The following is a 27081-nucleotide window of genomic DNA, read 5'->3' as shown; positions in this document are numbered from 1 at the left end:
GCCCCCCCCCCCCCCCCCCCCATGCAACCGCAGCGTCCAATCAAACGGGGGGCTTTCCCTGACGTCACGAATCATATTTCAGTGGGTGGGAAGGAGGAGATTTGAACTTCATGTCGTGTCTTGTGAGCTCCACAGCGCAACGAGGACAGCGGCCGCTCGTCCACGACATCATGTCGTTCCTCCTCACGAAGAAGAAGAGATTCAAATTCAAAGTAGACTTCGACCTGGAGGAATTGTCTTCGGTCCCCTTCGTAAACGGAGTGTTGTTCTGTAAAGTTCGGCTCGTAGACGGAGGCTTTGCCGAAGAGTCGTCTCGGTAGGATTTCTATTTCTTTTCCTATTTATAGCAACATGAAGCTGGTTGTTTGAGAAGCTCAAATTCCATCTGAGAGAGACTTTATTTCAACCATTTAAAGTGTCTGTTTAGTTTTGTTGTCTGGTCACTAATATTAAACTTATATGAGCTAACTGCTAGCTGAAGCTAAGCAGGAGACTGTCAGTATAATAAGTTAACCTTAAATGACCTATAGCCAAGAAAGAAACTGTAACTTACTATAACTCAGGAGGAGCAGGCTAAGGTGGTCCTTAGTTCAGTTAAAAAGTAAAGATTTAACGTTGTTGGGTTTATTTTTTATTTTTTTTTGTTGATAGAATAAATAATATTTATTTGGTTAATCTTCTATGTAACGCTACACAGTTGATCAAAGCAGTTGCTAAGCAACAATGGTGATAACGTTACATTCTTATTATTTATGATAATGAATCTGTATCTTATCACTCTCTCTTATAGTTAAACATTTATGTGTATATCTATGTATTGTTTCTGTGTATGACAGTAAAAAAAAAAACTTTCTCCCATTGCAGTAAGAAGTAAACAGGTTTAATCCCCTGGGAACTGTGATTATATGTGCTTTAACGTTATAGCATTTAAATGAGTCACTCTGGAAAAGCAGAGTCGCTAGTTAACCGCCAGCTACCCCTCATTACGTGGCATTACCATGGCAACGGTCTGTCCCCAAACACTGTGTTCTAGTATTACTCTGCTACAAACACCACTGTATTGTCTTTTTTTATCATGAGAAAGTATTGACAGCCTTGTGTTTAATATACTGGGTGAATGATACTTATATTGTTTCTATTTATACTACTATTATTTATTTTGAATAATTCCTAAATATATCTTAATGCTATTTTAAGGTTATCAAGCCATCATAAAATAGCATTAAAGCCTTATCCCCTTATTGCTTCCGCAAGTGAAGTCGAATTTACAAATTTAGAAGTTTTTTTCCATAAGGCTGTCTTGTTCCAAAATATCTAAATGTTAAGTGAATATTGGATTGAAGTGTTGCACATTTAGGAGCCAACGCCTGACCTGATGCAATAAGCACATGTTTGCAAAGGAAGACTGAATGCATCATAGTTTGTAGGCTATAAGTCAAAGCCTAAATGAAGATCAGAAACTCACTAAACTCTGAATTCTGAAATTGAAACGGATTAGTTCTTCTACACTTAGAAACATACACAACTATTTTTGATGGTGTGTGGGACATACTGTATCTACCTCACCCACTCCAAACCATGCATAGTTCTGGCATATTCTAGATGAATATCTGCTCTTCAGTGAGCCTGTGTGTTTGTGTTTGTGTATGAAGAAGTGTTTCTAAGTGTGCTTCTCTTGTCTCTTGCAGGGAGTCAGTCCAAGCCAACTGTGTACACTGGAGGAAGAGATTCTCTTTCATGTGTAAGATGAGTGCCAATGCTGGGACAGGTGTACTAGACCCCTGTTTGTGTCGGGTGTCTGTTCGCAAGGTACACACACACACACACACACACACACACACATCGTTTTTGTTCACACTACAAATACATGGTGGAGTTTTCCATGGAGTCCAGATAGTTAACCGAGACTTGAATTTGAAAAAAAAAAAAAAAAAAAAAATGGTTGTGTGCTCAGAAGGCTCAGAAGCAAATGTTGGTTTGTAACCACAAGTGTTTGTGCAGACAGACAGTGGTCAAACTGACGGAGCCACGGCGGCTTTGAAAATAGGAAACAGTATTTGAGATAGTAATCGAACAGGAAATTGTTACCCAACTGGTTTTTGTGTTTTTGTCATTTCAGGAACTGAAGGGTGGAAAAACATTTGCAAAGGTAATATTTCTCTCATCAAGTCTGTAGCCTTTTGTTGTAAACATTACAGTTCCGTTAGAATCGTCTTATCACAACTTTTATGAGATAACAGTTAGCCTCCAAATGTCCTTAGAGGACTTTTCAGTGAGGTGAGTCTCTTTACTAACTCTAGCTTCCGTCTTTGGTTACTGATTGAATATTCTGTTAATCAGAATCCAGGCGATGTTAACCAGTAACTTTAAATATGTCGTTTAATAATTAGGTTACCTGATTTCTCCAGAATTGAAGGTCCCATCTCAGACACGTGGGTGTGTTTCCCAAATGTGGACTTCCGTGTTATTACATCACAGTATCACATGATTAGATGATGATTGGACAAATAGAGTGTTAATGCTGGCACTTAAACAGACATAGACTGACTGTCAGACGGTTCTAATTAGATGATCTATTATATCCTTGAGCAGCTGGGCTTTGCTGACTTGAACCTGTCTGAGTTTGCTGGCTCTGGCAGCACCACACGCCGGTGTCTCCTAGAGGGATACGACACCAAGAACACCCGACAGGACAACTCCATTCTGAAGGTGTGGTAGTGTACTAACACACAGCTCCACAATCATAAGTGTTGGGAAAGCCGTTAGGTCTCTCCCACACTGGCAATGTTTTGGTACGGTCCAAGAATGTATTCTTCATGTCTGTTCAAATATATAATGCACTGCAGCAGAGCAGAGACACATCGACAACATATTGTTGCAAAACTGCGTTTCTCTAAAGCTTGTAACCAGTTCTGAGCTCATCAGCAGAATTAGACACTCGAAAAAAACAGATGGACGGAAAAGTAGCATGCCTTGACACATGTCTGAGCCTGTGATCTATAAACTGCCTACGCCATGTGAATGGATTTTAAATATGCTGACTGGGACACAGATCTACAACTGGGGCTTTTTCTAAACCTTAGTTAGTCGATAGCAACCCCATTAAACACACGACACAGGAACAAGCGAGTACTGTGGCCTGTAAGCCTAAAACTTCAATAACTCTTCCTCTTTTTTTCTGTTACAGGTCGTCATCACCACACAACTCATGTGTGGAGACCCCTGTTTTAAAACGTAAGAGCTCGTCTGCACTTATTTATCTATCCAGTTAATCATACTGAAGGTCTGAATATAACTTCAACTTGAAACGTGTAACGAAGGAAACGTTGACTTGTTTGTTATGTTTAAGTTTAGTCAACTATAAAACGTTGTAGTTGTGGTTACGGAGGAAGTTTGTACCTCACTTACAAAGTCTGCCTCTAACCACAGAGGAAAGTGTTCTCATTACATCCTGTCTGTCACTCAACTGAAAACACAGTTCTTGTCTGATCTTACAGCGGATTCACAGAGTTTAAAGTTATGTTTAAGGGCTGTAGCTGAGATCTTATCAGATGATCTTATCTGAAAGCTCATAACGCCTCACCCAGACATTGATCTGTCCGAACGCCGTCACAAGCAACAACTGACATGTGATCAGCTCAACCTGGGGGTTTATTTTCTCTTTTGTCAAGAGCTGCATGTAGAGCAGTTTGTCTCGAAGGACATGATGTAACAACGCAGTAACAACGCACTCCTGCCAAAGCCTCTACCATTGAAAACAGTTGGCGTTTTCAACCCACACAAGTCTTTCCCATTACTCTTTCATGCTCCATGTAATAATACACACAGTGCTGCCTAGGAGATGTCCAAAGTGTAAACTCAGCGATAGTCATTCTTCCCACCAAGCCTTAGTCACTGTGTGTTTATGACGAGCAAGAGGGATGACGTCTGTCACTATTAGTCTGCCTCTCCACCCTCATTCCTTTGTGTAACGCGGCATCTCAGGAGACAGAAAAGTGGTTTCTTGTGTAAATATCCGGGAGTTATAGACATTTATTCCTAATGTATAACTTGTTCAAAGAAGCTGTTGGCTTTGACATTTGCTTGCTGCTTTGTTTACATATCTGCAGTTTAGCTACAACACAGTATTTCTGTGTTCCACGACTGCAAACTAAAACCATCCATCGAGTTTGATATTGCAATATTTTTGCCATCTGTTCACCAGTTTAAGGGAAGAAAACTGAGGGTGAAAATGAGCACTTACAAAGAAATCCCACACATTTCTAGATAATGGCAAGCGTTACAATATCTGAATAAGATGTGTCAATCGACCACCCTGCTCCTCAGTAACATCTTCCCTGTGTTCCCTTCAGTCCGCCATCTACAGCCATGACTCTGGGAATCCAACAGGCTGAAGCAGAGAGTCTCCTTGAGGAGAGAAGGGGAGGAGACATATCACATTCACTCACTGGTATGTACGCAATCACTCCGAAGCTTAAAGGAGTTTGCAGTTACTTATGGCTAGATTTTAAGGTTAGGTTTCTCAGGTCTTGACAAAAGCAAAGCAGCAGCTTTTGTTGTAGACAGTAGTTACATGAAGAATCATTAGCAGTGTTTTCATTTCATCTTTTATTCACAAGAAGAATAACACTGGAGAAGCTAAACAAAGGGATTCATGTAGGGTTTTACCCTTAAGAATAACATAGCTGTTTGTTCATATTTACAAAATGTTCATAGCAAACCCTGTGATTTTAAAATGTCACCACTGAGTTTGTGTGTGTGTGTGTTTTATTTAGAAACTTCAGTAAAGTCGGTCTCAGTCCCAGAGGAGCTGGTAGCGTATGGTCACTCTAGAACACCAAGCTATGCGAGTGAGCAGTCAAAAATCTCAGGTACCAAACAAGACAAATATGTATTCCCTTTAAACAGAAGCAGCATTACTACCACACCAGTTTACACAAATCATAAATTTAACATTTTAATGTTCCCGTCTCGTAGGTTACAGTTCGAATCACTCCAGTTTAACAGATCTGTGCCACCGGAGGAGCGCTTCAGGTGGTTCTGCCTCCACAGGCATTGGCAGCATCCTCGAACCCAGCGATCAGCAGGGGGAGAGCAGGACCACTCCCCCGGTCTCTGCAAACTGTCACCACATGCCTGAACACCCCTCTACCCCTGCTAAATTTCCAAGGTAATGCTTTTCTTTCCTTCCTTTCTTCTCATGTTTCCTTTTTAACATATTTTCTATGCTTGTTTTGACCTTTGAGTTACTTGCTATATTAACAAATCTGAGGGTCAGACGTTCCATTTTCCACTAAATATATGGTGATATGTCTTTTGTTTCTCCATCCAGACATCCAGTAAAGCAGAACTCGATGGAGAATCAGCTGAAGAGAGTTGATGCCACCAGGGTGGATGCTGATGACATAATAGAGAAAATCCTGCAGAGCCAGGACTTCAGCCACGGCATCTTGGACTCCAGTGCAGAGGGTGTGTACGCCTAATCCTGTAACTTAGTGGACCGAAGGCGGACTTGGAAAGTTTCCTACCATCGTGTTGATGGGATCAAATTACTTGGAGGTGTTGCAATGCATCAATGCAACATCTTACAGGACTTCCTTCAATGAAGTATGCTCATTAATTTTTCAGGATGGCAAATTGTAAATTGAATGTCAATTTGGGCCATACTTAGATACTTACCAGCTTAGAAACTAAAGTATTACAAAGGTTAGATTGCATATAATGAATATGAATACCTGAAGGGCAGTTTAACCTCACTGATGGCTGAGGACACAATGTGGCTGCCATGATCCAAACTCCTTAACCAAAGACTTGATGAAGAGGGGAGTGATCAAGAAATGGTGACTCTCTATTTATTGAGACTGATGTTGCATTTTTTAAATGTTTTGCTTGACAGTGCGTCTTTTCCTCAACTATCAACTACTTCCATTGATGTTTCTTCAAAACATCTCCCTTTATTTGTCTATTATCATTTATTTTTAGAATTTCTAGGAACTGAGTGCGAGACATTTTCAAACCCTGACTGATTGGCGTGTGTGTGTGTGTGTTTTTCTGTTCCTACAGAGGAGGGGCTCAGCTTGTTTGTCGGTCCTGGTGGGAGTACAGCCTTGGGAAGCCAACATATGAGGTGGGTGTGATTACGTCACTGTGGATTGTGGTTGCTACGCAGCAGGTAGTTACTACAAATCTACATTCATTGCAAATATGCTAAATGGGGATTCTAATAAGGAATCTATTAACCACACGTCATGGTAATATGTAGTTAACAACATAGTTTCAGTTCTGCATGTTAAGGAATGCAGCAGCCAGATCAGATAACCACCCTCATTTCCGGCCATGTAACACATTGTGACTTTCTGTTTTAGGGTCGCAGCTGGAGCCTTTGAGCAGGTGGTGATCAAGCACTAGGCATTGGGGAAGCATGTCATGAGGGTGCCGTATTACATGATGCATGGGACACAAGACTGAGTTGAGGAGCTGCCATTAGAACTTGCTCCTGCCTCACTCCAGGGGATTTAATTTCTCTTATGCAATCCCTCTGCATCTGAGCTACAGTGTCTGTTGACCAGGAGAGCCCCCTAGTGTTCGAGGAGAGAAGGCCACATTTTGGTGACTGAGATTACTGTTGTACTGACATTTCTGTTCGTCGTCTTCTGTGAAAACTTAAGACTAGGGGTTGGTACTGTAATTCTACACATGTTGCTGGTTCATGGTAACGTATGAGCTGCAAATGGTTTTTTCCGTTATTTAAAAAAAAGGATGCTTGGGTATCCAACATGCTTTTACTTAGATGAGGTTGATTGTGTTGCACCATTTTACTTGTTCCATAAGAAGCTAGAGGGGGACTGTGTCCACTCCTTGAAGTTAACCCTTGAATTTAAGGTAATAGAAAACTGACATTTTGGAATTTCTCAAGTCCATGACAAATAAACACCTCGTTTCACCTGGTTGTGAGAGAGGATGACTGCATTTAAAATAGCATTATGTTTTTGTGTTTTGTACCTTTGGCATGACGGGTTTTTTTTGTGTTGTGCCTACATCTGTTCTCTGTAAAGTCAAAAGTAATGGATGGAATTTATTTTTTACACAGAATTTGTAAATGTGTCAAATCTACTAAAATGTATATTTGCTGCCAAAAAAGAAATCATATCTAAAGTATGTAAACTATGTATGTATTAAAAGTCAGACCTGTGGTGTTTTTAAGATGTCTATATGTTGTTTTTAAGATGTCAGAATGTCAATGTTGTGTTTAAGGCCAAATAAAAAAAAGGTAAATTTAAAAATATGCACTCTGTGCTGCATTTTACTAGTCTCTTTGCAGAAGGGGTGGAGAGGACATTTTAATTTGTTATTATTTAATTTGTATTTATTTACAAGCACAAGCATAACATATACAAATCAAAATGATGGCACATGGTATGGATAAGTTCAACAGATGTTAATCAAATAAGGGAAGGCCATTCTTCAAAAAGGCACCTAGGCTACAAATGCATTTCCTTATCTGATTGTAATAACATTAATTTAGGCATAGATGGATGGTTTAAATAATAATTTGGCAATTACATTTCTCTATCATTCATTATATTATTACATTCAAATAACAAAGGGTACTCATCCGTCAAGCGATGGTCATTATATAAGTTACAGATCCTCTGGTTTCTGTCCAGCCTTCATAACTTCCAGTGACCTTAGGACCTTAGGATTCTAACATTTACAGTTAAAGAAAATCAAATGAGCAAATTCATAATATTTTCTATTGTACTAACCTGGATGATCAGATCAAATGAAGAAAAAATGGAAGCTGAAAGTGGAATATATTGTTATTAAAATCGGATTCCCGTTTCATGTTATTTAAACTGAAATAACACTTTCGACCTACCATTTCCGGTTTAGGCAAGACAAACACATTTCAAAGTAAACGTCTACCTTGTACGTTGATATGCAAAGCAAACAAAGTGAACGTCTTTTAAAATGCGCCGTTATGTAATAAATAAAACACTCCATAGAAGCCTTGGATGTATGTGTTTGCGCAGTCATCGTTGGAACCAATGTGTCGTGTTCATACATGCTTTTATTTCCAGTCGCCTCGTTGCCGTATCGACGGTTAGACGGTCGGCCAGTTCACACCGCATTACCAACGTTACTGTTCCGGTTCCACCTCGCCACTGCACTCAGGCGCAACGACGGCGGGAAGTTGGTTTCACCGATTTAACCACGAATCAGCCGCGATTAACAGGACGAACTTGTTAACGATCGACATCTCAACATATTGTGTTGATGGATCTGTAATCGGAAATACGCTAACGGTACAAACAACTTCGCGGCGTGGGATTCAGCTAACATGGCTAACGTCGGGAACCAGCTACCAACACAGGCCGTTAGCAAGCCTGCACCAGGAAAACATGGAAATGTATTGCCCCTGTGGGGCAACGAAAAGACAATGAACCTCAATCCAATGATTCTTACAAACGTGCTGTCTTCGCCGTATTTCAAAGTTCAGCTTTATGAACTAAAGACGTACCACGAAGTTGTGGACGAAATCTACTTCAAGGTAATGTTAGCTAATGCTAAGCCGCATGCTAGTTAGATAACAACTGTCCAGTCAAGCTAGCGGTGTGTGGTAGCAATGTATTGCTAGTGCGGTCGTCAAATAACAAGGGGGTTGTATAGCGCTAGTGTAAACTTAATTTTAGATCTCGGAAAGAAGGCTTCTTATCACACATGGTAGCGCACGGAAATGTAACGTCAGCGCCCGTATTTGTGAGCTAACCCTAGCTAGCGTTAGCGGCCATGCTACCGGTAATTAACACACGGTGCCGTTAGTTAGCCGCCGCTGTAAACCCACAACAGGCAGGTCCCGTTTACACACAATTACCGTTGGTTTAATAGTTGTAGTAACGTTACTGTGCATTTGGTAACGTTAGTTTAAAGACTTAAAGTCGGAACTTAAAATTGGGCGGTTCGTTGTGTTTACGACGTGTGTGTGATTTTATATATATATATATATATATATACATACACACGCGCTAAAGTTAGCTTTATGTGCCTACAGGTGACTCACGCTGAACCCTGGGAGAAAGGAAGCCGAAAGACTGCAGGCCAGACTGGAATGTGCGGAGGGGTAAGTGAGAAGTACGTGCTTTTTATATACCCCATTTCCCCCCCCTCCCTCTACTTTACCCTACCAGTCAGGAGGACGGTTTACTAGTAGTATTTACGTGATGCATCAGTACCGAGTATACTTCACTACACAGAGCTGTGTATGGTCAGTCTTTATGAATGTGTTTACTGTGAATAATGGACAATGATGTGTTTTTTCATCCTTATTAGGTGCGTGGAGTTGGGACCGGTGGCATTGTGTCGACAGCTTTCTGTCTTCTATACAAACTGTTTACTCTCAAGTTGACTCGCAAACAGCTCATGGGTCTGATCACTCACACAGACTCTCCATACATCAGAGCACTTGGCTTCATGTACATACGGTATGATTTATAGTTCGAGATCGGCACATTTGACCACCATAAATCTTCTATGTATATAATTTTTTCTTTTGATTTTACTTGCAAATATTCTGTGTATTACTAGATATTTTGAACATTTTGGTTAAGACATAATTTTGATTGTGGAATTTCCCGCTTTTTTTATTTTTATTTTATTTTATTTTTTTAAGATTATTTTTTCGGCTAGAGCGCCATTCAAGCCTCCCCAGGCCGCCCCAATCATTTTTAATCTTAAAGTAATTTTTTTTAATTGAAAACATAATTTGAAAGGCAAAACCTTATTGGCAACAACATCATCATAACATCCAGTGAGTTATTAGATGATAATATTGTACCAATATGCTACTAAAAAAATTGTAATATGTATACGGGAAAATAAGTGTATTATTGGAACATGTCCATAAAACCAATTTAAATTGTAATGTTTAATATGGTTCTGTGATGCAAAAGCTCATATTGTGCTCTCTGTTTTGGTCTGCCTCAGATACACTCAGCCCCCAGCAGATTTGGTAGAATGGTATGACGGCTTCCTGGATGATGAGGAGGTATGTCACCTCGGGTAATAATTTGATGTTTCTTTCTCTCCATTAAATACAAAAAACACACGAAAAGCTCTCCACCCCCCCCCCCTCCTTGTGATGCTCATAGCTGATTTTTCACCTTTGCCTTCATTTGGCTTAATTGTCCCCAGTTTTTGTCCTTTAAACTTGAGTAGCTAGGTTACTTACTCACTTCTCTGCTGCTGATTTTTTTTCAGGGTAAGTACCGCATATAATAATGAGTACATCTTTTAGTCAACGTGATGTTAAGGCATGCCCTTTGTTTTTCACAAGCTTTTATAAGGACTTGTTGCACAAAACTAAATTTGGTATCATTCATATGGATATGCACTCAAACAGACAAACACAAAATGTATAAAACATGTCAACTGTTGCATAAATCTATTGATGTTACCATAATTAATTAGACTGTAATTTGATAAAAGGCTGTGCAGCCAGGCCTCCATTGATGTTCTGTTGCATTATATTTGAATTGATCATATGAAATTCTACCCAACTGGTTAATTCCCCTGTTTTTTTCTTTAGATGCCCATTGTGCAGCAGGTGAATTGGATATTGTATCTCACCACTGTTGGGTTGCGTGTGTGAGTGAAAAGCGGCTGTTCTCTACCATATAAAGTCGATAACTCTTCCATTGGTGTGAATTTTGCCTCCCTCCTCCGATCTGTGCTTACACTGTGGGCAATTTGTATCCTCCCACGGGCCTTTAAGAGTTCATTGTGCTTTCGGGAGACTGAAGGAAGCGAAGGCTTCTCTCTCATTTGGCCCAATGAGGATGTGTCACAATGTTCACTGATGCTGCTCTCCCTTCCCTTCATTTCTGGTCTGTAAACAGTAGATGCAAACCGCTTTCTGCACATGCTGATTTAACCAGACGATGTAAAGGAAAGGGGGGTGGATCCTATAAATCAAATACCATTTGCTTGATTATCAAAGCTCACACTGTAAATACAGACTCCAGGGACTACCAGACAGTTTAGATGAGGCAAGCTGTTTTTATCTTTATAGTTTTGTTTCCTCTGTAACTATCAAAGTAAAGCCAGGCATAATTGATTGTGAGTGATTAAGCTAGATGAACAGAGGTGAAGGTTCAGTGCTTGGTCATCACAAATTGCTTTTTGACTTGAGGCAAGATTGTAAAAGCGATCAGATTTACCTGCTTCCTGCCTGTGTGTGCTAATTAAGATTTGCTGTGGCTTTTTCCCCACCGTTTGAATGTAGGAACTCGATGTGAAGGCAGGAGGTGGCTGTGTGATGACAGTCGGAGAGATGCTGCGCTCCTTCCTGACCAAACTGGAGTGGTTCTCGACTCTGTTCCCCCGTATCCCGGTGCCCGTGCAGAAGATTATTGACCAGCAGATGAAGGCTAGGCCTCGTAAAGTTATTCAGAAGGAGCCGCAGGAGGAGGAACCCATAGAGGCAGAGGCAGATGCAGGGAAGCAAGGGGAACGGCGCCACTCCAGGTAAAGGTTCAATACATTTTCTGGTTTTGTCCCAGATTTAACAGTGCAAACTATGCATGTAAATTAGAAAACTTCTGTTACCCTGACTCTGCACTCTTCAATTATTCAGATTTAGGTAGGTTATGTAAACTAATTTATAAGGGCAAAAAGTTAAATTGCTTGAAGCTGATGTTACCTTTCTTGCCAGGACACCCAGGGGGACACCAAGCCCCCGAAGGTCACCCAAACGGTCAAGGAGCAGGAGCCACCACCGCGAGAAAGAACGCCACAACCCCAGCTTCGACCGAGAGCTTGAGAGGGAGCGTGACCGCCAGAGGAAGGAGAGGGACGGCAGGGATGGCAGGGACGGCAGGGACCGGGATAGGGAGAGAGCGGACCGAGGTGACAGGGAGAGACGACGGTCCCGCAGTGCAGACAGGAATCAGGACCGGAATCAGGACAGGAATCAGGACAGGAATCAAGACAGGAATCAGGACCGGCGCGAACGCGGTGGCAGCCGGGAACGAAGGAACGAACGCAGGGACAAAGAAAGAGATGGTGGGGATGAGAAGAGCAGGAGGAAGGACAGGGAACACCATAAAGATAGAGGCGTAGAGAGGGAGAGGTCCAAGGATAAAAAGAGCAGGGGAGAGACCGATGACAGGAGGCATAAAGAGGACCGGGAGAGGCACAGAGAAGAGAGGAAGGCCAAAAGGTCGAGTCGGAGTCGAAGCAAGGAGAGGAAGCACAAAAGTGGGGGAGAGGAGAAGAGCAAGAAAAGCAGAGATGGAGACAGGGAGAGAGACGGAGAGCAGCGTTCTCACAAGCGTAGCGGTAGCAAAGAGAGGAGCCATCATCGAGAGTCCAGTAATGACCATAGTAAACATAGTGAACGCAGAAGGAGTCAGAGCGCTGAGTAAATGTCGCTCCCAGCAATATTACTTCTTCTACTCCTGTGTTTTTCTTCCTTTTTTCTACCCAGTTGTTTGGTCTGTCACTTGTGCTAAAGATATGGAATGTCAGCACATTGGGCTTCTGCAGTTGTCGTCTTTGGCCATTGTAATGTTGCTTTACTTTTATGTTTTTCTGCCTTTTTCACTCCCCATTAGACCAGTTAGTGTTCACTTGAAATTTGAGAAGTGGCTAAAATGGCATTTTAATTTTCTACGGTGCGTTCGTCTGCACTCTGAGGATGTGGGTTTGTACATACTGTGTTGGAGGCTGTCTACACACGATCAATGGTTGCATTGCTTGCTGCGTCAGGTGCAGTCGGTGCTGAAAGCTCAACTCAACACTTTTCGTATCATTTATGTAATGTATAAAGAACTATTTTCAGGCGGTACAAAAGCCAAAACATATTTTTAAATTTGACTAATATTACAGTGCATTGATTGAGAAATTGTTTATATTCAAGCGTGTTGGTCAGCTGTCTTCTGATTGATGATGCTTTGAAGGGTCACAAGTAAATGTTGAAGTCCAAATTTTAGGGTTGCAGTGATGTGGATCCACGTCTCAGCATGAAGCAATGCTGTCCATAGTGGTGTGTAGACAGTATGAGAATGTTTTAATCCTCGAAAGGCCAACTGCAAAGGGTAATTTTTACCACACACACTGAGCCCTGCCTGTGATGTGTTTGGGTTATTGCTCTGTTGCGTTTTGTTTTCTAATAAAACACTTTTACAAACGACACGTCTTCTTGTTGTGAAAGAAAAGGTGGTGATGTCATACGAGCACAGAGTCCCATAGAAATACAGTCATTGACTTTAGACACAATGGGTGAAAGAAAATAATAGTTTTATTAAAATGTCAGAAAAATAATTTCCATATTAAAAATACATTTAGTGGTAAAAAGTAAATACTCTGGATATGTTAAACACTTCCTGATATATTAACTTTAAATATTACTAACACATAATTTACAAAAGTGATTAAAGCATAAAAAACCAAGAGGAACAAAGCCCCAGATATAAAAACAAACATATTTATAACCTTAACCAACAGCAGATGACATATAAATTGTCCATGGCAAGCCAGCAGAAATGTAAATTCCAGAGCACAATTAAAAATGAATTCCCGCGTTCCACCAGACCCCAAATTGTTGCATAATTGTACATTCTGACGTGTCGAACCCTCACATTTTACGGGAGACGTGTGCAGACCTCCAACGTGTTTCCCTATTGGGAAAGCCCCCGTCCTGTTCGCACACACACAGGCACCGACTCCGGTCCTCTGGTGGACTCGTCCTCGGCCGACACGGTGAAACAGTAGGCCGAGTCCGCGTTCAGATCAGGGAGAATGATGCTCTCGCTCTGCACCGTGATATTCTCTGGCTCGCTGGCGCTGCCTTGCTCCCTGATGACCAGTCTGTACTGGGAAGCTGCAGCTACTCGAGGCCACTCGATGTAAACGACTGTTGGCATTACATGTGTGACGTTCAGCACGGGAGCCGAGGGGCCTCCTGTTGGGGGAAAACAAGCCACCGTTGAGAAGTACGTCCTGGCTTCACATCAGACTCGTTTGTGTAATAAATGAGGTCAGGTTTACTATTACTTTATATCAGTTTTGGAACATCTGTCCTGAAATACAAACTCACCATTCCCTGCCACTTGCCCACTGAGATCTCTCCTCCTTCGGCCTTGCGTCACCACTACAGAGAAAAAACTTCAATTAGTTTGTTTTAAAACAGTAAAAATGTCTCAAATCTTTCCGCAGCATCCTCGCCACGCTGAAAACGCAGAGCTCCTACCGACGCGTGTCGCTTCACTCTCTCCAGCTGTGTTGCTGGCTGTGGTCACCAAGTTGGTGGAGGCGACGTTGGACAGAGAGCAGGACAGCGAGGCCGTGCTGCACAGCTGGGCTCTCGGCGTGGCACTGTCGTCGTACACCGTGTACGTGGTGGCGAACACGGACGCGTTCCACGAAACCGTGGCGAAGGAGCTGTTGCCACTATACTCCACGTCCGACGGGGGGCACGGAGCTGCGAGAAGAGAAATGGGAGTTTGTCGAAACATCAGAAAACAACAAGTGACCTTTTTCCACTGCAGATGTTTTGACTCAGTTCTCTCACAACGAAGTCTACTGCCAAGGAACTGGCATTTTGGCTTCAGTTAGATTACTATAAATGAAGAAAGATACTCTGCTATGATGAAGACGTGTCTCCCCAGCCAAAGGCCTGAAGTGCAACATGTCAGAACTGTGACCTACCTGTTGTGTTACTGAGAGCCACGGATGGCTCGCTGGTCCCGACTGCGTTCCTGCTCTGGACCGTAGCGGTATAGGAGGAACCGCAGGGGAGAGGAATCTCAAAGTATGTCGTGCTCGTCCAATAGGAAGAGAGATCGAACTGGGCCTGGCTATCTCCCAGCAGACTCCCTGTTAACTTCAGCTTGTACTCGATGTCTCCACAGGGGACCTGGGACCAGCTGAAGCGCATCGCTTGGATCTCCATCTGCATCGGCATCAGCTGCACCTCCAGGGCGTCTGGAGGACAGGGAGCTGAGGGAGAGGAGGGTGTCAGGTGTTAGTCCATTTAAGTGCAACATGGTTGTTGAGTCTTACTTGCAGCTCTTATACCTGCTCCAGTCTGCACCGGGTCGCTGAAGGAGCTGTTGCATGTCCCGTCTGAGGCCTGGACAGACACATTGTAAACGGTTCCACAGTCCAGACCCTGGATGGTGCAGGTGGGATCTGTGCTGTGGCAGTACAGCATCTCTCCGTTTCCAGCCTGGGCACAGCCGTAGTAGTCTACAGCGTTATCGCTCGGTGTCCATGACAACAATGCAGACTGGTTGTTACAGTAGGACATAACCGAGAGACCATCGGGCTGGCAAGGACCTGGACAGAAAAGAAAGAGGCAGCTGTTGAAACTAATAACATTGAGTCATGTTTTGTCAATGTTCATACACTGGTATGCTCCAGGCCTGTTGTATATGAACACACACACCTGTGTGTAGCGTGGTATTCTGACTGGCCTGGCTGGAGCAGTTCTCGTGGCTGGCGGTCACGACGACGGTGTACCGCCGGCCACAGTGGAGCTGCGACACGCTGCAGTTACTGGCGCTGCTGTTGCAGGTATGCACGTGTCCGTCTGCACCCGTGGCGACGACGTGGTAGGTTTCAGCTACAGGAGAGGGGTCCCAGGACACCAGCGCACCGTGGTCCACGCAGGCGCCGTTTACCACCACGTTGCTGGGCGGACACGGCTCTGTGGAAAAGTTAGGGAACAAGGTTATGTCTAGTGTTTCTGCATAGCATCACAGTTTCACAGCATTTTGAATGTTGATAACAGTTGGTGGGTTGTTTGGTCACTGTTTATCAAATCCACCCCGACACAGTTCTGATGAAAGTGTTTGAGTCTTAAACCTTTTATGCATAATATCTACAGATGTATTTTAAACTGTATTTTTTGGTCATTTAGTCAAAAACACTTATTGTGGAGACATGATAAAGATTTAAAGCCACATTTTCATGGGTAAAATATAGTCTCATACTCATAAATCCCAAATAAATGACATGTTATGATGCTACGGTTCTTTCCTCCTGAGCTAGTATTTGAAAAGATGCTACGTAATGCACGCCAGGAAAAAGAAGATCTGTATACCCATGCTAATTCTGTACGGTGGGCTTCTTAATCCGCTGCACTGGTCTGAGGAAGCAGCAACGATGACGGTGTAACGCAGGTCGCATCGTGCTCCGTGGAGGTAGCAGCTGGTGCCGGTGTTGTTGCAGGACAGGTAGGTGTGGTCGTTGGCTTCTGCTGTGGCGGTGTACACGGTGTTTCCCTCGCCACCCTCCATCAGATCCCACAGGACGAGGATGGATGAGTTGTGGCACTGAGCGACCGCGGTGATGCCAGAGAGGGAGCAGGGGGCTTCGGGGGAAGAGACAGGGTTCATGAACTGATTCTGCAGCATGCGTGAGGCTCTGTTTTATCAGGGTTGCTTTAAATTGTTACCTGTCTGCAAGTCGATGGTGGCGCTCGGCTCGCTCTCACATTTGCTGTTTTTACCAATAACGCTGAAGTTATAAAGCATGCCACAAGCCAGGTCCTCCACCTCACAGGTGGTGTTGGAGGAGGTGGTGCAGTTGGCCATGTAGTCCCCTTCGCCTACAGCCAACACCGTGTAACTGTCCGCCCCTGGAGCAGCGTCCCATGATATCCACGCAGAGTTGGTCACACAGTCGAGGTGGCCTCTGACTCCCTGAGGCTGGCAGGGAGCTAGAAAAACAGGAAACACGGTTAAATTGGTGAATGGATGAACTCTATGCACGGATGGGGGGCTTTTGAAGTCCACGTACCTGACATGATGCTGTGGGTCTGGCTGTGCCGGCTGCGGCAGGCGCCTCTGACGGAGGTGACCTGAACCATGAATGTAGTTCCACAGGTCACATTGCTGAAGGAACACGCAGCGTTTGTGGTGTTACAGGACTCGGTCCGTCCTCCGTTGTCGGCAACGACTGACGCCAGAAAGTAGTCCGCTTCTCTGACGGCGTCCCAAGAAATCGTCATGTCGTTTGAGGAACAGTTGACCTCGGCACTCACATTCTGAGGCGGGCAGGGGGCTGCGGATAAGGAGACGTTTTAAGTTGAAAATGTTTTGTATACACAGCAGGAAAGTATAAAACTAACGCTCTTTCCTCTCTCACCTGAGTTGACCATCAGAGCCTGGCTGGGGACACTAGAACAGCTGTCGTCCATAGCCGCTACCTGAACGGCGTAGCGGATGCCACACGTGATGTTGCCGAGGCTACAGCTGAGGCCAGAGGTCTGGCAGCTGGCGTTGCTATGACTACTCAGGGCCGTCACCGAGTACTGTATGGCACCTCGACTGGCAGACCAGGACACGACAGCGGTGTTGTTGGAACAGTCCATCACCGCTGACACATTCATGGGAACACACGGCACTGCAGATTGGGGACAGACAAGTGCATGATGGGTAAAAAAAAAAGTTCATCATGTTGAACTCAAAGCTCAGCAATAATGAATGTCTTTATATGTAGGAGTGATACAATTAAGATAATTTAGATATTGTTATATACTGTATATTTAATTAAAATATATCATCTGGATAAAATTAGATCACAAAGTATAAAAAGAGTATAAAATGGTCGTAATACAGGCATGCTACAGATGTTTCAGTTCACTCAATTGGCGCCTAAAAATAAAATAAAATATAATTGGTTGGCAACAAACAATGAAGATTCTGCATGAAAAATGTTTAATTTGATAGATAATTTTAGAACCTCTCCTGGTTATATGTAATTGGTTTTATATGTTGCATCCTCCAGTAAAACATTCTGTAGGAATGAATAAAAGCAGGGAAGTGAATTATTCCGGTGAGCTCAGTGACTTTTATCGGCCTACTTTAAAACCTCACCTGACTGCAGACTGGTGGTTTGACTGGCGGTGACGTTACACTGCTGGTTGGAGGCCGTGACTGACACGGTGAAGTTGTGCCCACAGGTCAGGCCGGGCACGCTGCATTCATTAGAGTCAGACATGCACGCGTCTGAGATTCCAGTGTCGGTCTGCATGGCGGCGGTGTAGTAGTCTGACCCATTGCTGCCTTGCCAGGTTACCATGACGATGCCAGAGAGACAGTCCTGCATGGTGGAGATTCCTCCAGGTGGGCACGGCCCTGGGAGAAGCAACGGTAAAGTTAATGAGGGATCCGTTCAAAGTGAACTAAGCTCATATGAGTCTGGAACGTACATGTGTGTAGGGACGCCGCTGTGCTGGCGTTTCCAGAACACAGCTGGTTGTGAGGTGTGACTCTTAGGCTGTAGTTTTGTCCACAGTTCAAGTCAGAGAAGTGAGCTGTGGTGACATTAGTGGTGAGCCCAGCTGTTTGGTTTCCCGCCTCGCATGACACCACGTACGAGTCCGTCCCGTTACTGGCGTCCCAGCTCAGAGAAACCTCTTTCATATCACAGTTCACCGTGGCGGCCAAATTCTGGGGCACGCAGGGACCTGGAGGAAACAAGGAGGATGGAAGTTAAAACAGAGAGCTTGGTGGAGCCGACTTCTGTGGTTCTGTAAATGCATGTGCTGATTAATTTACTCATTAATCATCACCCCCTAATTATTTCCCTTGGATAGAATTTCACAGGGAAATACTGTAAAAATGTCCTTGAAGGAAAAGCTTGATTTAAATTTCATGTTTTGCTTCAACTGACTTTCTGTTCACTGACTAAAGGCTAAAAATGAGTAGCAATCACTGAATGAATGTACTGGGTTTACTAACTGAACACTGTCTATATTTCTCCTATAACTGGTACCAAATTACAGTTTTGCCTTATTGATATATTGATATATATATTGATATTATTACTCATGTGGATGACGGAGCTGTTGCTGGGCAGGCTGCTGCAGTTGCCATCCTTTGCTCTCACTACAACAGTGTACTCCTCTCCACAGTGGAGGTCGTTCCAGGTGCAGTAGGTGGCGTTGGTGTGACACGGGTGGGTGTGGCCATCGAGCCCAGTTGCTACGGCAACGTAAGATTCAGCACCATCGCTCGGCCCCCAGCTGACAGAGCCCACGTTGAACTCGCACTGTGTGTAGGTCGTCACATGGCGGGGGACACATGGAGCTGGAGAGAGAGGGAGGCGGTGAACTCAGAGAGTGTGACAGGAGTTGTGCGTATCGTTGTGTATCGTGGTGTAAGAACATACCGGTTTTGAAGACGGCAGAGCTGCTGGAGACGCTGTCACACTCGCTGCCTTGTCCTTGTACGGTGACATTGTAGTCCTGTCCGCACGGTAGAGCAGCCGTCAGAAGGGTCTGGGTTGTATTGTGGATCTCCACGTATCCGAGGCTCCCTGCGGCCGTTACCAAGTAATTCACCACACCGCTCGCTTGGTGCCAAGAGATTTGGACCGTCTCACTCTGACAGAGCGCCTGAGCAGATACAATCACAGGCTGGCAAGGCTCTGAGGGGAGCAGGAGTAAAACAAAGAGAGAGAAAAAGGGGTTCAGTAAGTGTAGCAGTCTACCAGCAACGAACAGGGTCTGCAGATTACAACAGAACCGTTGATTCATTGATTAGCATTTTGAAATTGCATCTCGGGCTATTTTCTCAAATGTGAGGATGCTGCCTTTCAATGATTTCTTCTGACATTTTACTGACTGTTTGATTGAGGATAAGCAACACCTAAACGTTGCAGCTGGTAGAGCTCGATTCAACTCTTTATATACTGTTAGGTCATTTAATGTATAAAACTGAAACTAATTCATAAAATTGCCATGTATCTAAAGCTAACAAAGATAGAATACTGATGTGCAGCTACTTTTGTCCACTGAATAAGAAGAGTACCTGTTTGGATGAACACAGTGCTGCTGGCTTGGCTCGAGCAGCCTTGACTGTGTGCTGTTACAGTAATGTTGTACGTCTCTCCACACTCCAGGCTGGCGAACTGACAGGTAGCACCTGTGGAGTTACACGTCTGCACCGCCCCCCCTGATGACTTAACGGCGCTCGCCACGTACAGGTCAACGTCAGACCTCCCCTCCCAGGACAGGGCTGCGGTGCGGGAGCCACACTGCAGGTTGACAGCCACACGCTGAGGAGGACAAGGACCTAAGAAGAGGATGAGGGTTAAATCTGCAACATGGAGAAACCTCCAGGAATGGTTGCCACTTGGTGAGGATTTTACTATAAACACTCACGCATGGTGAGGTTGGCGTGCATCGGCGCCGTGAGGTTGCACTGTTTGTTGCTGGCGGTGAAGCTGAGGTTGTATGTTTCCCCACAACTTAAACCTGTCACGTTACAGCTGTTCTGCTGAGTCGCACAAAGAGTCTCAAGACTTCCGCCGACGATGGCCATCAGGGAGTAGTTGGCCGCGTCATGAGTGGCATTCCAGGACACGAAGGCAGCGCCATCAGAGTTACAGTCGACCTCGACCTCGACCTCTCTGGGCAGACATGGAGCTGAGGAGACAGCAGGAGTAGGTATATGAATTGATCGCAATAAAAAAGGGAAAATGACAGAAAATGACATGTCTGTATGTCTGTACCTGATGTAAGAGAAACCATGGCGCTGTCAGAGCTGTTGTACTGCACACCCAGCGCCTTCACACACACGTTGTACACCGTGCCGCACATCAGTCCTGAGACAGCGCAGAACGTATCGGTGCCGGCACAGGAAGCGGAGTGGCCATTTTGGTTGTGGTAGTAGGCCACATAGCCCACGGCGAGGTCGCTCTGCTGCCAGGAGACCGTAGAGGTGAGCTGTTCACATGTAACGCTGGCTTGAACGCTGGTGGGCGGGCAGGGTTCTGCATGGAGGGAAAACACACACATTTAAACATGAAAGCCATACCTGCATGAAGTGAAATATCTGAATCATTCTGCCCCCGATCAGATGACAAACCTGTCATGAGGCGAGCGGCTTCTGAAGTCACAGTGCTGTTGCAGGCCAGGTTTCGTGCCATCACAGTGACGTTGTAGATCTGACTACACTGCAGGCCGTTCAGGGAGCAGCTGGTGTCGGTGGTGTTACAGGTGACCATCAAGCCCTGGTCGGTCACAGCCTGGACAGAGTATGAGCCGGCACCTCTCGCTGCCCCCCACATCACCTGGGCCGTGCTCACATTGTAGTGGACGGAGAGATTCATGGGGGTGCAGGGCTCTGGAGGGAGAAAGGGTTAACTTAGTGGTACTCACAATCAACGCTACAAAAACACACACAAGTGAACACGCTGTACCTGTGGTAAGGTGTCCTGCCATTTGAGCAGTGATGTTGCAGGTATCTCCCAGAGCCATCACGGTGACATTATACGCCTCTCCGCAGTGCAGGGAGCTCAGCTCGCAGTTGGTGTGGTTGGTGGAGCAGCTGGTGGTGCGTCCTGATGAATCTGTAAGCTCAGTAACGTAGGACAGGGCTCCAACGCTCGGCTGCCAGGATACGGTAGCAGAGTGGGCCTCGCAGTCCATAACGGCTTCGATGCTGTTTGTCTGGCATGGCGCTGTGGGATTTGGAAGAATACGACTTTACATTTACATCTGTAATACACGTAAATCTACATACTGTACACGGGATGTGTCTTTACCTGATGCAAGCGTGGTCACTGTGCTGTAAGAGCTGTTGTACTGCCGACCCAAGGCCTTGACCCAGACCTTGTACACTGTGCCACACACCAGTCCCGACACGACGCATTGGGTATCCGCGTCTGTTCCAACGCATGACGTCTCGTGGCCGTTCTGGTTGTCCAAGTGGGCGACGTAACCCACGGCGAGGTCGCTCTGCTGCCAGGAGACAGTCGCAGTGAGTTGGTCACACAGCCGGCTGGCCTGAACGTTGGTGGGTGGGCAGGGCTCTGAATGAAGGGAAAACACACACATTTAGAAAAAAAACAACACATCACATACTGTAAATATCGACACACAAATCTTTTCCCGATCAGAAGACGAACCTGTCATGAGAACGTGAGTCTCAGAGATCACAGTGTCACAGGCCAGGTTTCGTGCCGTCACAGTGACGTTGTAGATCTGACTACACTGCAGGCCGTTCAGGGAGCAGCTGGTGTTGGTGGTGTTACAGGTGACCATCAAACCCCCGTCGGTCACAGCCTGGACAGAGTATGAGCCGGCACCTCTCGCTGCCCCCCACATCACCTGGGCCGTGCTCACATTGTAGTGGACGGAGAGATTCATGGGGACGCAGGGCTCTGGGGGGAGAAAATATACAGTATGACAAGGATCTTGCATCATCTCTTCTATATTGACTTAGCAGTGATATTTTCCTGGTCTACTCACCTGTAGTGAGCACGGCGGGGGCACTGGCAGGGCCAGGGCAGCCGGTGTGCATGGCCTCCACAACAACAGAGTACTCCTGTCCACACACCAGGTTGTCAAGGTAACAGGATGTGCCCATCTCACTGCAGGAGGAGTTGTGTCCATTCATGGAGGTCGCCTGGACGCTGTAGCCTGTAGCTGCTGCTGCGCTTCTCCAGGTGACCATAGCGTTTTGTGTCGTACAGTTGAGTTCAGCTGACACATTGGTGGGAGGACATGGGGCTGGAAAAGGACAGAGAGAGTGATGGACACGAGGAACACTTACATAATAACGACACTAAAATTAAAGACATTGTTTTGACATTTTGGAAATTAAGTTTATTTGTGAAGATTGACACCACTATGTATATACACTAAATATGAAGCCACCGCTAGCACAGGCATGTACCGTGTATCTCTGCAACTACAAGGTCTATTGGAATAATCTTGGTATCATATGAAAGGTAACACTTGTGAGATTTATGCAGAGGTGTATGCATTAGAATGTTATTGGATCCATGAGCGTCGCCACCATGTCGGAACCCCCTGACTGGATCAGATTAAATGAAGATGGAACAGCAGAAATCAAAGATTTCATTCCCACCTAACACACTATACTTTTAGGGTGAATATTCATTGGGAGAATCCATATCAGACACAAGAGCAATACCTGCACAAACTGATACCAATAACGTATACAAGTCATTTAATTTATTTAACATGACACTATAGGTATTCATTCCTAATTATCATGACTGACAACTGTTGAAAAATCAACCAATCTGAGCTCTACTTGTACTATTTTCCCTAAAGGGCCGGCTGTCCTGCCACGTAAATGGATGCAAACGCCACAGAAATGACCCAACGCCGCACGGAGCCTCGATACGACCTCAAACACACAGAACAGCAAAGGTAAGACATTGATTTGTGGTTGATGAAGTTGAGTTCATTTTTGTCTCTTCTTCGGCTGCTCGTTCAGTGAGTTTTGGTGGTTTGAGTCTGTGGAGTCTTTCATATTGATATATCATTTTGCTACTTTAGCCGCTTCTGTTTCGCGCTAATTTAGTTGTTTGGTTTGGACTTCGGTTTCATTTTATATGTCAAATAATATCGTCTGGGTAAGATGAAAATATGGCTACATGTTTAATATATCCTTATCTTAAATCAGTTTGTTGCTAGCTGTGTCCACCTGTTTCCAATCATTTTTGCTAGGCTAGGCTAGGCTAGGCTAGGCTAGGCTAGGCTAGGCTAGGCTAGGCTAGGCTAACCGGATGCTGACGGTAGCTTCCTTTTTAGCGTGCAGACATGACAGTCAGCAAGTGAGCGAATTGGTGTATTTCCGGTTTGAAATGACACTTTATCTATTTATTTATTTATTTATATCGGGCATGTCACTTAACAAACTGTGTCTCTGAGGAATGGTTATGAAAGTAAACTGAATCAGCATACCACTGAGCTTGTCTATAGGAGGGCTCATCCCGCTCATGCACACGTTGGTGTGTCCCATCACAGTGAAGCTGTAGAGCTGACCACAGCTCAGGTCCAGGAAGGAGCAGCTGCTGCTCCCGGTGGAGTCACAGGTGGAGTTGACGCCTGAAGCAGACGTGGCTTTAACGGTGTAGTTCTGAGCTGTGCTGCTCTGCTGCCACTTTACTGTCATGACGTTGCTGCTGCAGTTCTGGTCCACGCTGGTGTTCTCAGGTTTACAAGGAGCTGGAGGGTGGAAAGCAGACGGGCATTTTCATTGAAATCTATCACTCATCTTCTCCAGCAAACATGATTAATTTAAAGTTGTTGCACATGAAAGCGCTGCACTGACCAGACTGGACCTTGTAGTCGGAACCAGCGATGATATCGCAGTGGATGGAGGAGGAGGTGACAGCCACCTCGTAGACCTTGCCACACTGCAGATCGTGAATGGAGCAGGTGTTGGATGTGGAGTTGCAGGAGGCCCTGTGGCCGTCGTTGCTGATGGCCCAGGCGGTGTAATCGTCTGAGCCTGAGGTCTGTGTCCAACTCACATTCATCACGTTGCTGTTACACTGTAATGTGGCTAAGACGTCGTCTGGGAGACAGGGGGCTATGGGAGAGAGTTTGTTAGTATATATATATATATATATATAAATATATATGAAGTGTTGTGACTCATGACTCAGAGTCATGATTGGTCACTATTTCATTTTCATTAGACATTTCTGGGAAAAGGTCCTCGTCCTTATATCTTACCAGAGTCAAAATTAATGTCGGCATGTTTGCTGCTGTTGCAGCTTCCCGTGGAAGCCACCAGCGTAGCCGAATATGACCGGCCGCAGTGAAGTTTCACACAGCAGGAGGCGTCCACGGAGGTACAGGATGCTACATGGCCGTGCTCCCCTGTCACCTGAACAGTGTAGGAAGCTGCTCCACTGCTCTCTGACCAGGAGAAAGTCCCGTTGTTTGTCCCACAGTCCACATGAGCAGTAAAGTTGGTTGGCTCACAAGGGGCTTGAAAGAGGAGAAAAACTGATTTAGAATCATGATCTTTTTTTTTTTTTACTCTACTGCAGCAGGGATAAAACTCTTGCAGATGTTGCCATAGAAACGCATCCTACCTGTGCTTATTTCTATGGGTGGACTGTAGATGCTGCGGCAACTTCCATCCCATGCTGCGATGCGGAAAGCATATCTCTGTCCACACAGCAGGCTGGTCAAGGTGTGTGAGGTATTAGAGGTAGTGTGCCATGAAGGAGGGAGTGTGCCACCTATGCTGTCTGTTTGTAAAGTGTAATTGGCCCCGGACACCGGACTCTGGTCCCATGTGAGGGTCAGTGTGTTGGTATCACAGCTGACTTGGCCCGTCAAGTTCGTAGGCGGACACAAACCTAGGATCATACAGAGGGAAATTGATTTTTTAAAAGTGTCTCTAAACAATCCCCATATCTATGTTTCTGTGTTTTGGCCGTTTCCTCTCACCTGTTCTCAGCTGCACGGCGGAGCTGGGCTCGCTCCAGCAGCCCCTGTCTACAGTTACAACAGTAACGGTGTAGGTTTCCCCACAGTGGAGGTCAGTGAAATTGCATGAGCTGGAATAGTTTGAGCTACACGTGTGATTGTGTCCATCATCTGCAGTTGCTACTGCTATGTACATCTCAGCCCCTGTTACATGAGACCAGGAGACGGTGCTGTCCTCGCACGCTGGAGACACAGACACATTACTGGGAGCGCAAAGACCTGGTGAAAGGGGAAGAATAATAGGGTTTAATATTGTCTCTCTGAGCTGAACTGGAAGGATGTTTTTAGAGTTATGATTTATGCTGCACCTGCTTCAAAGCTGTAAACTGCACTTGGGTGTCCTGTGCATGTCTTCGAATACGGTGTGACTGTGATGCCATAGGTTTCTCCACAGTGGATGTCAGGTAGCTGACAGCTGGTAGTGTTGGTGTGGCAGTGGTGTGTGTGTCCATCCCCGCCCGTTGCTGTCACGTTGAACCCTATAGCAGTGGGGCTTCCTACCCACGAGACCAGGGCTGAGTGATTTGAACAGACCAGTGTGGCGCTCACATTCTGTGGGGCACACGGGACTGGGGAGTGAACAGGGAAAAAGACAGGTTGACAAATTAGTTATGAACATATAATGCATCAACTGACACTTTGCCAGGTCCAGCAGTTAGCCTGTTGTTTGACATTTTGGTAAATGTGCTTATTTGCCTTCCTGACAAGAATAAGATGAGAAAGCACTACAGTGGTGGTGGAAGGATTACCTGTTTGAAGAGATTCACTGACACCGGGGATGCTGTCGCACTGCGCCCCCTGAGCCTGGACTGATACACTAAAATCCGAGCCACAAGGAAGATTTTGGAACGCACAACTGGTATTTGTAGTCTGGCAGCTATCCTGATACCCTCCCCCTGCTACCTGAGCCAGGAAGCTAAGGCGTCCCGCAGGGTCAGTCCAACTGAGCACTGCTGTGTTGGTGCTACACGTATACTGCTTGGATACGATAGCTGGAGAACAGGGGGCTGTACAGAAAGCAGGAGAAACATTATAGTTGTGATGTAACAAGAAAGCAAGACATTCGTTTTCCACAGATACTGAACATTCTCTCACAACATGCACTCACCTGTGGAAATGTTGGTGCTGGGCCCAGGTGCACTGTCACACTGGCTTCCTTGTGCAATGATTGTGGTTGTGTATGTTTCACTGCACTGGAGATCTGTCAGGTTGCATCTAGCGGTAGCTGAGCTGCACGAAACTGCGTGCCCATTTGTGGCTGTCGCATTAACTATGTAACCTGTAGCATTAGCCATCGGCGTCCATGACAGAGAGGAAGAGTTGGTGTCACAGACCAAGGTGGCGTTCCTGATAGAGGGAGAGCAAGGAGCTGAGAGGGAGAGGTGATGGAGTTAGTTGTTTTGTAAAGAGATGAAAAAAAAAAATCTATTGTCTCATTGTAAGTTAAGCTTAAGTCTCTCTGGGTTTTGTCTTTTCTACCTGTCATCAAGTTGGTACTGATGCTTCCAGTGCTGTTACAGATGGAATCCTCAGAAATCACAGTCAGGTTGTAAACCTTTCCACACTGCAGCTGGTTCAGCTCACAGGAAGTCGTACTGCTCCTACAGGAAGTATAATGCTGAGAGCCGCTCTCCCGAGCGAGTACAGTGTAGGCGGCGGCCCCAGCGGCGGCTTCCCAGGACACCATGGCCATCTCTGAACCACACTGGAGGACACTGGTCACATTGACAGGGTCACACGGTCCTGGTGGAAGAGGAATTGGGAATATATGTGTCACATGATGGGATCCAAGTCAAGGAAAACGCTACGTA

The 27081-nt window shown here is 45.3% G+C and overlaps 3 protein-coding genes across 3 annotated transcripts; 2 read left to right on the top strand and 1 right to left on the bottom strand.

The window, feature by feature from the left end:
- Positions 1–105: 105 nt before the first annotated feature.
- On the top strand, positions 106–7203 carry LOC311012060 (EEIG family member 2-like). The gene is made up of 11 exons (XM_084007363.1): positions 106–316; positions 1689–1809; positions 2120–2149; positions 2593–2709; positions 3188–3234; positions 4353–4450; positions 4776–4871; positions 4978–5170; positions 5333–5469; positions 6064–6127; positions 6366–7203. The coding sequence occupies exons 1-11, from the start codon at positions 111–113 to the stop codon at positions 6406–6408; spliced, it is 1152 nt and encodes a 383-aa protein (XP_083863489.1). The 5' UTR covers positions 106–110; the 3' UTR covers positions 6409–7203.
- A 918-nt stretch (positions 7204–8121) lies between these two features.
- On the top strand, positions 8122–13189 carry prpf38b (pre-mRNA processing factor 38B). The gene is made up of 6 exons (XM_084007054.1): positions 8122–8551; positions 9053–9121; positions 9331–9482; positions 9985–10045; positions 11282–11523; positions 11711–13189. The coding sequence occupies exons 1-6, from the start codon at positions 8342–8344 to the stop codon at positions 12420–12422; spliced, it is 1446 nt and encodes a 481-aa protein (XP_083863180.1). The 5' UTR covers positions 8122–8341; the 3' UTR covers positions 12423–13189.
- A 233-nt stretch (positions 13190–13422) lies between these two features.
- Positions 13423–26138, bottom strand: LOC311012344 (uncharacterized protein). The gene is made up of 29 exons (XM_084007757.1): positions 26020–26138; positions 25579–25839; positions 25232–25489; positions 24871–25140; positions 24506–24763; positions 24099–24359; positions 23729–23992; positions 22262–22522; positions 21919–22173; positions 21556–21822; positions 21211–21471; positions 20877–21134; positions 20521–20781; positions 20171–20434; positions 19818–20081; positions 19177–19434; positions 18834–19094; positions 18215–18472; positions 17880–18140; positions 17149–17406; positions 16801–17064; positions 16457–16720; positions 16103–16372; positions 15446–15706; positions 15076–15336; positions 14707–14997; positions 14249–14479; positions 14096–14149; positions 13423–13960 (listed from the first exon to the last, which is right to left on the bottom strand). The coding sequence occupies exons 3-29, from the start codon at positions 25404–25406 to the stop codon at positions 13677–13679; spliced, it is 6795 nt and encodes a 2264-aa protein (XP_083863883.1). The 5' UTR covers positions 25407–25489; positions 25579–25839; positions 26020–26138; the 3' UTR covers positions 13423–13676.
- Between the last annotated feature and the right edge of the window lie 943 nt (positions 26139–27081).

This window comes from Eutrigla gurnardus (genome assembly GCF_963514095.1).
Source record: "Eutrigla gurnardus genome assembly, chromosome: 4".
NCBI lineage: Eukaryota > Metazoa > Chordata > Actinopteri > Perciformes > Triglidae > Eutrigla > Eutrigla gurnardus.
Note: the sequence above shows the minus strand (reverse complement) of the source record. Positions and strands in the feature narration are given on the sequence as shown.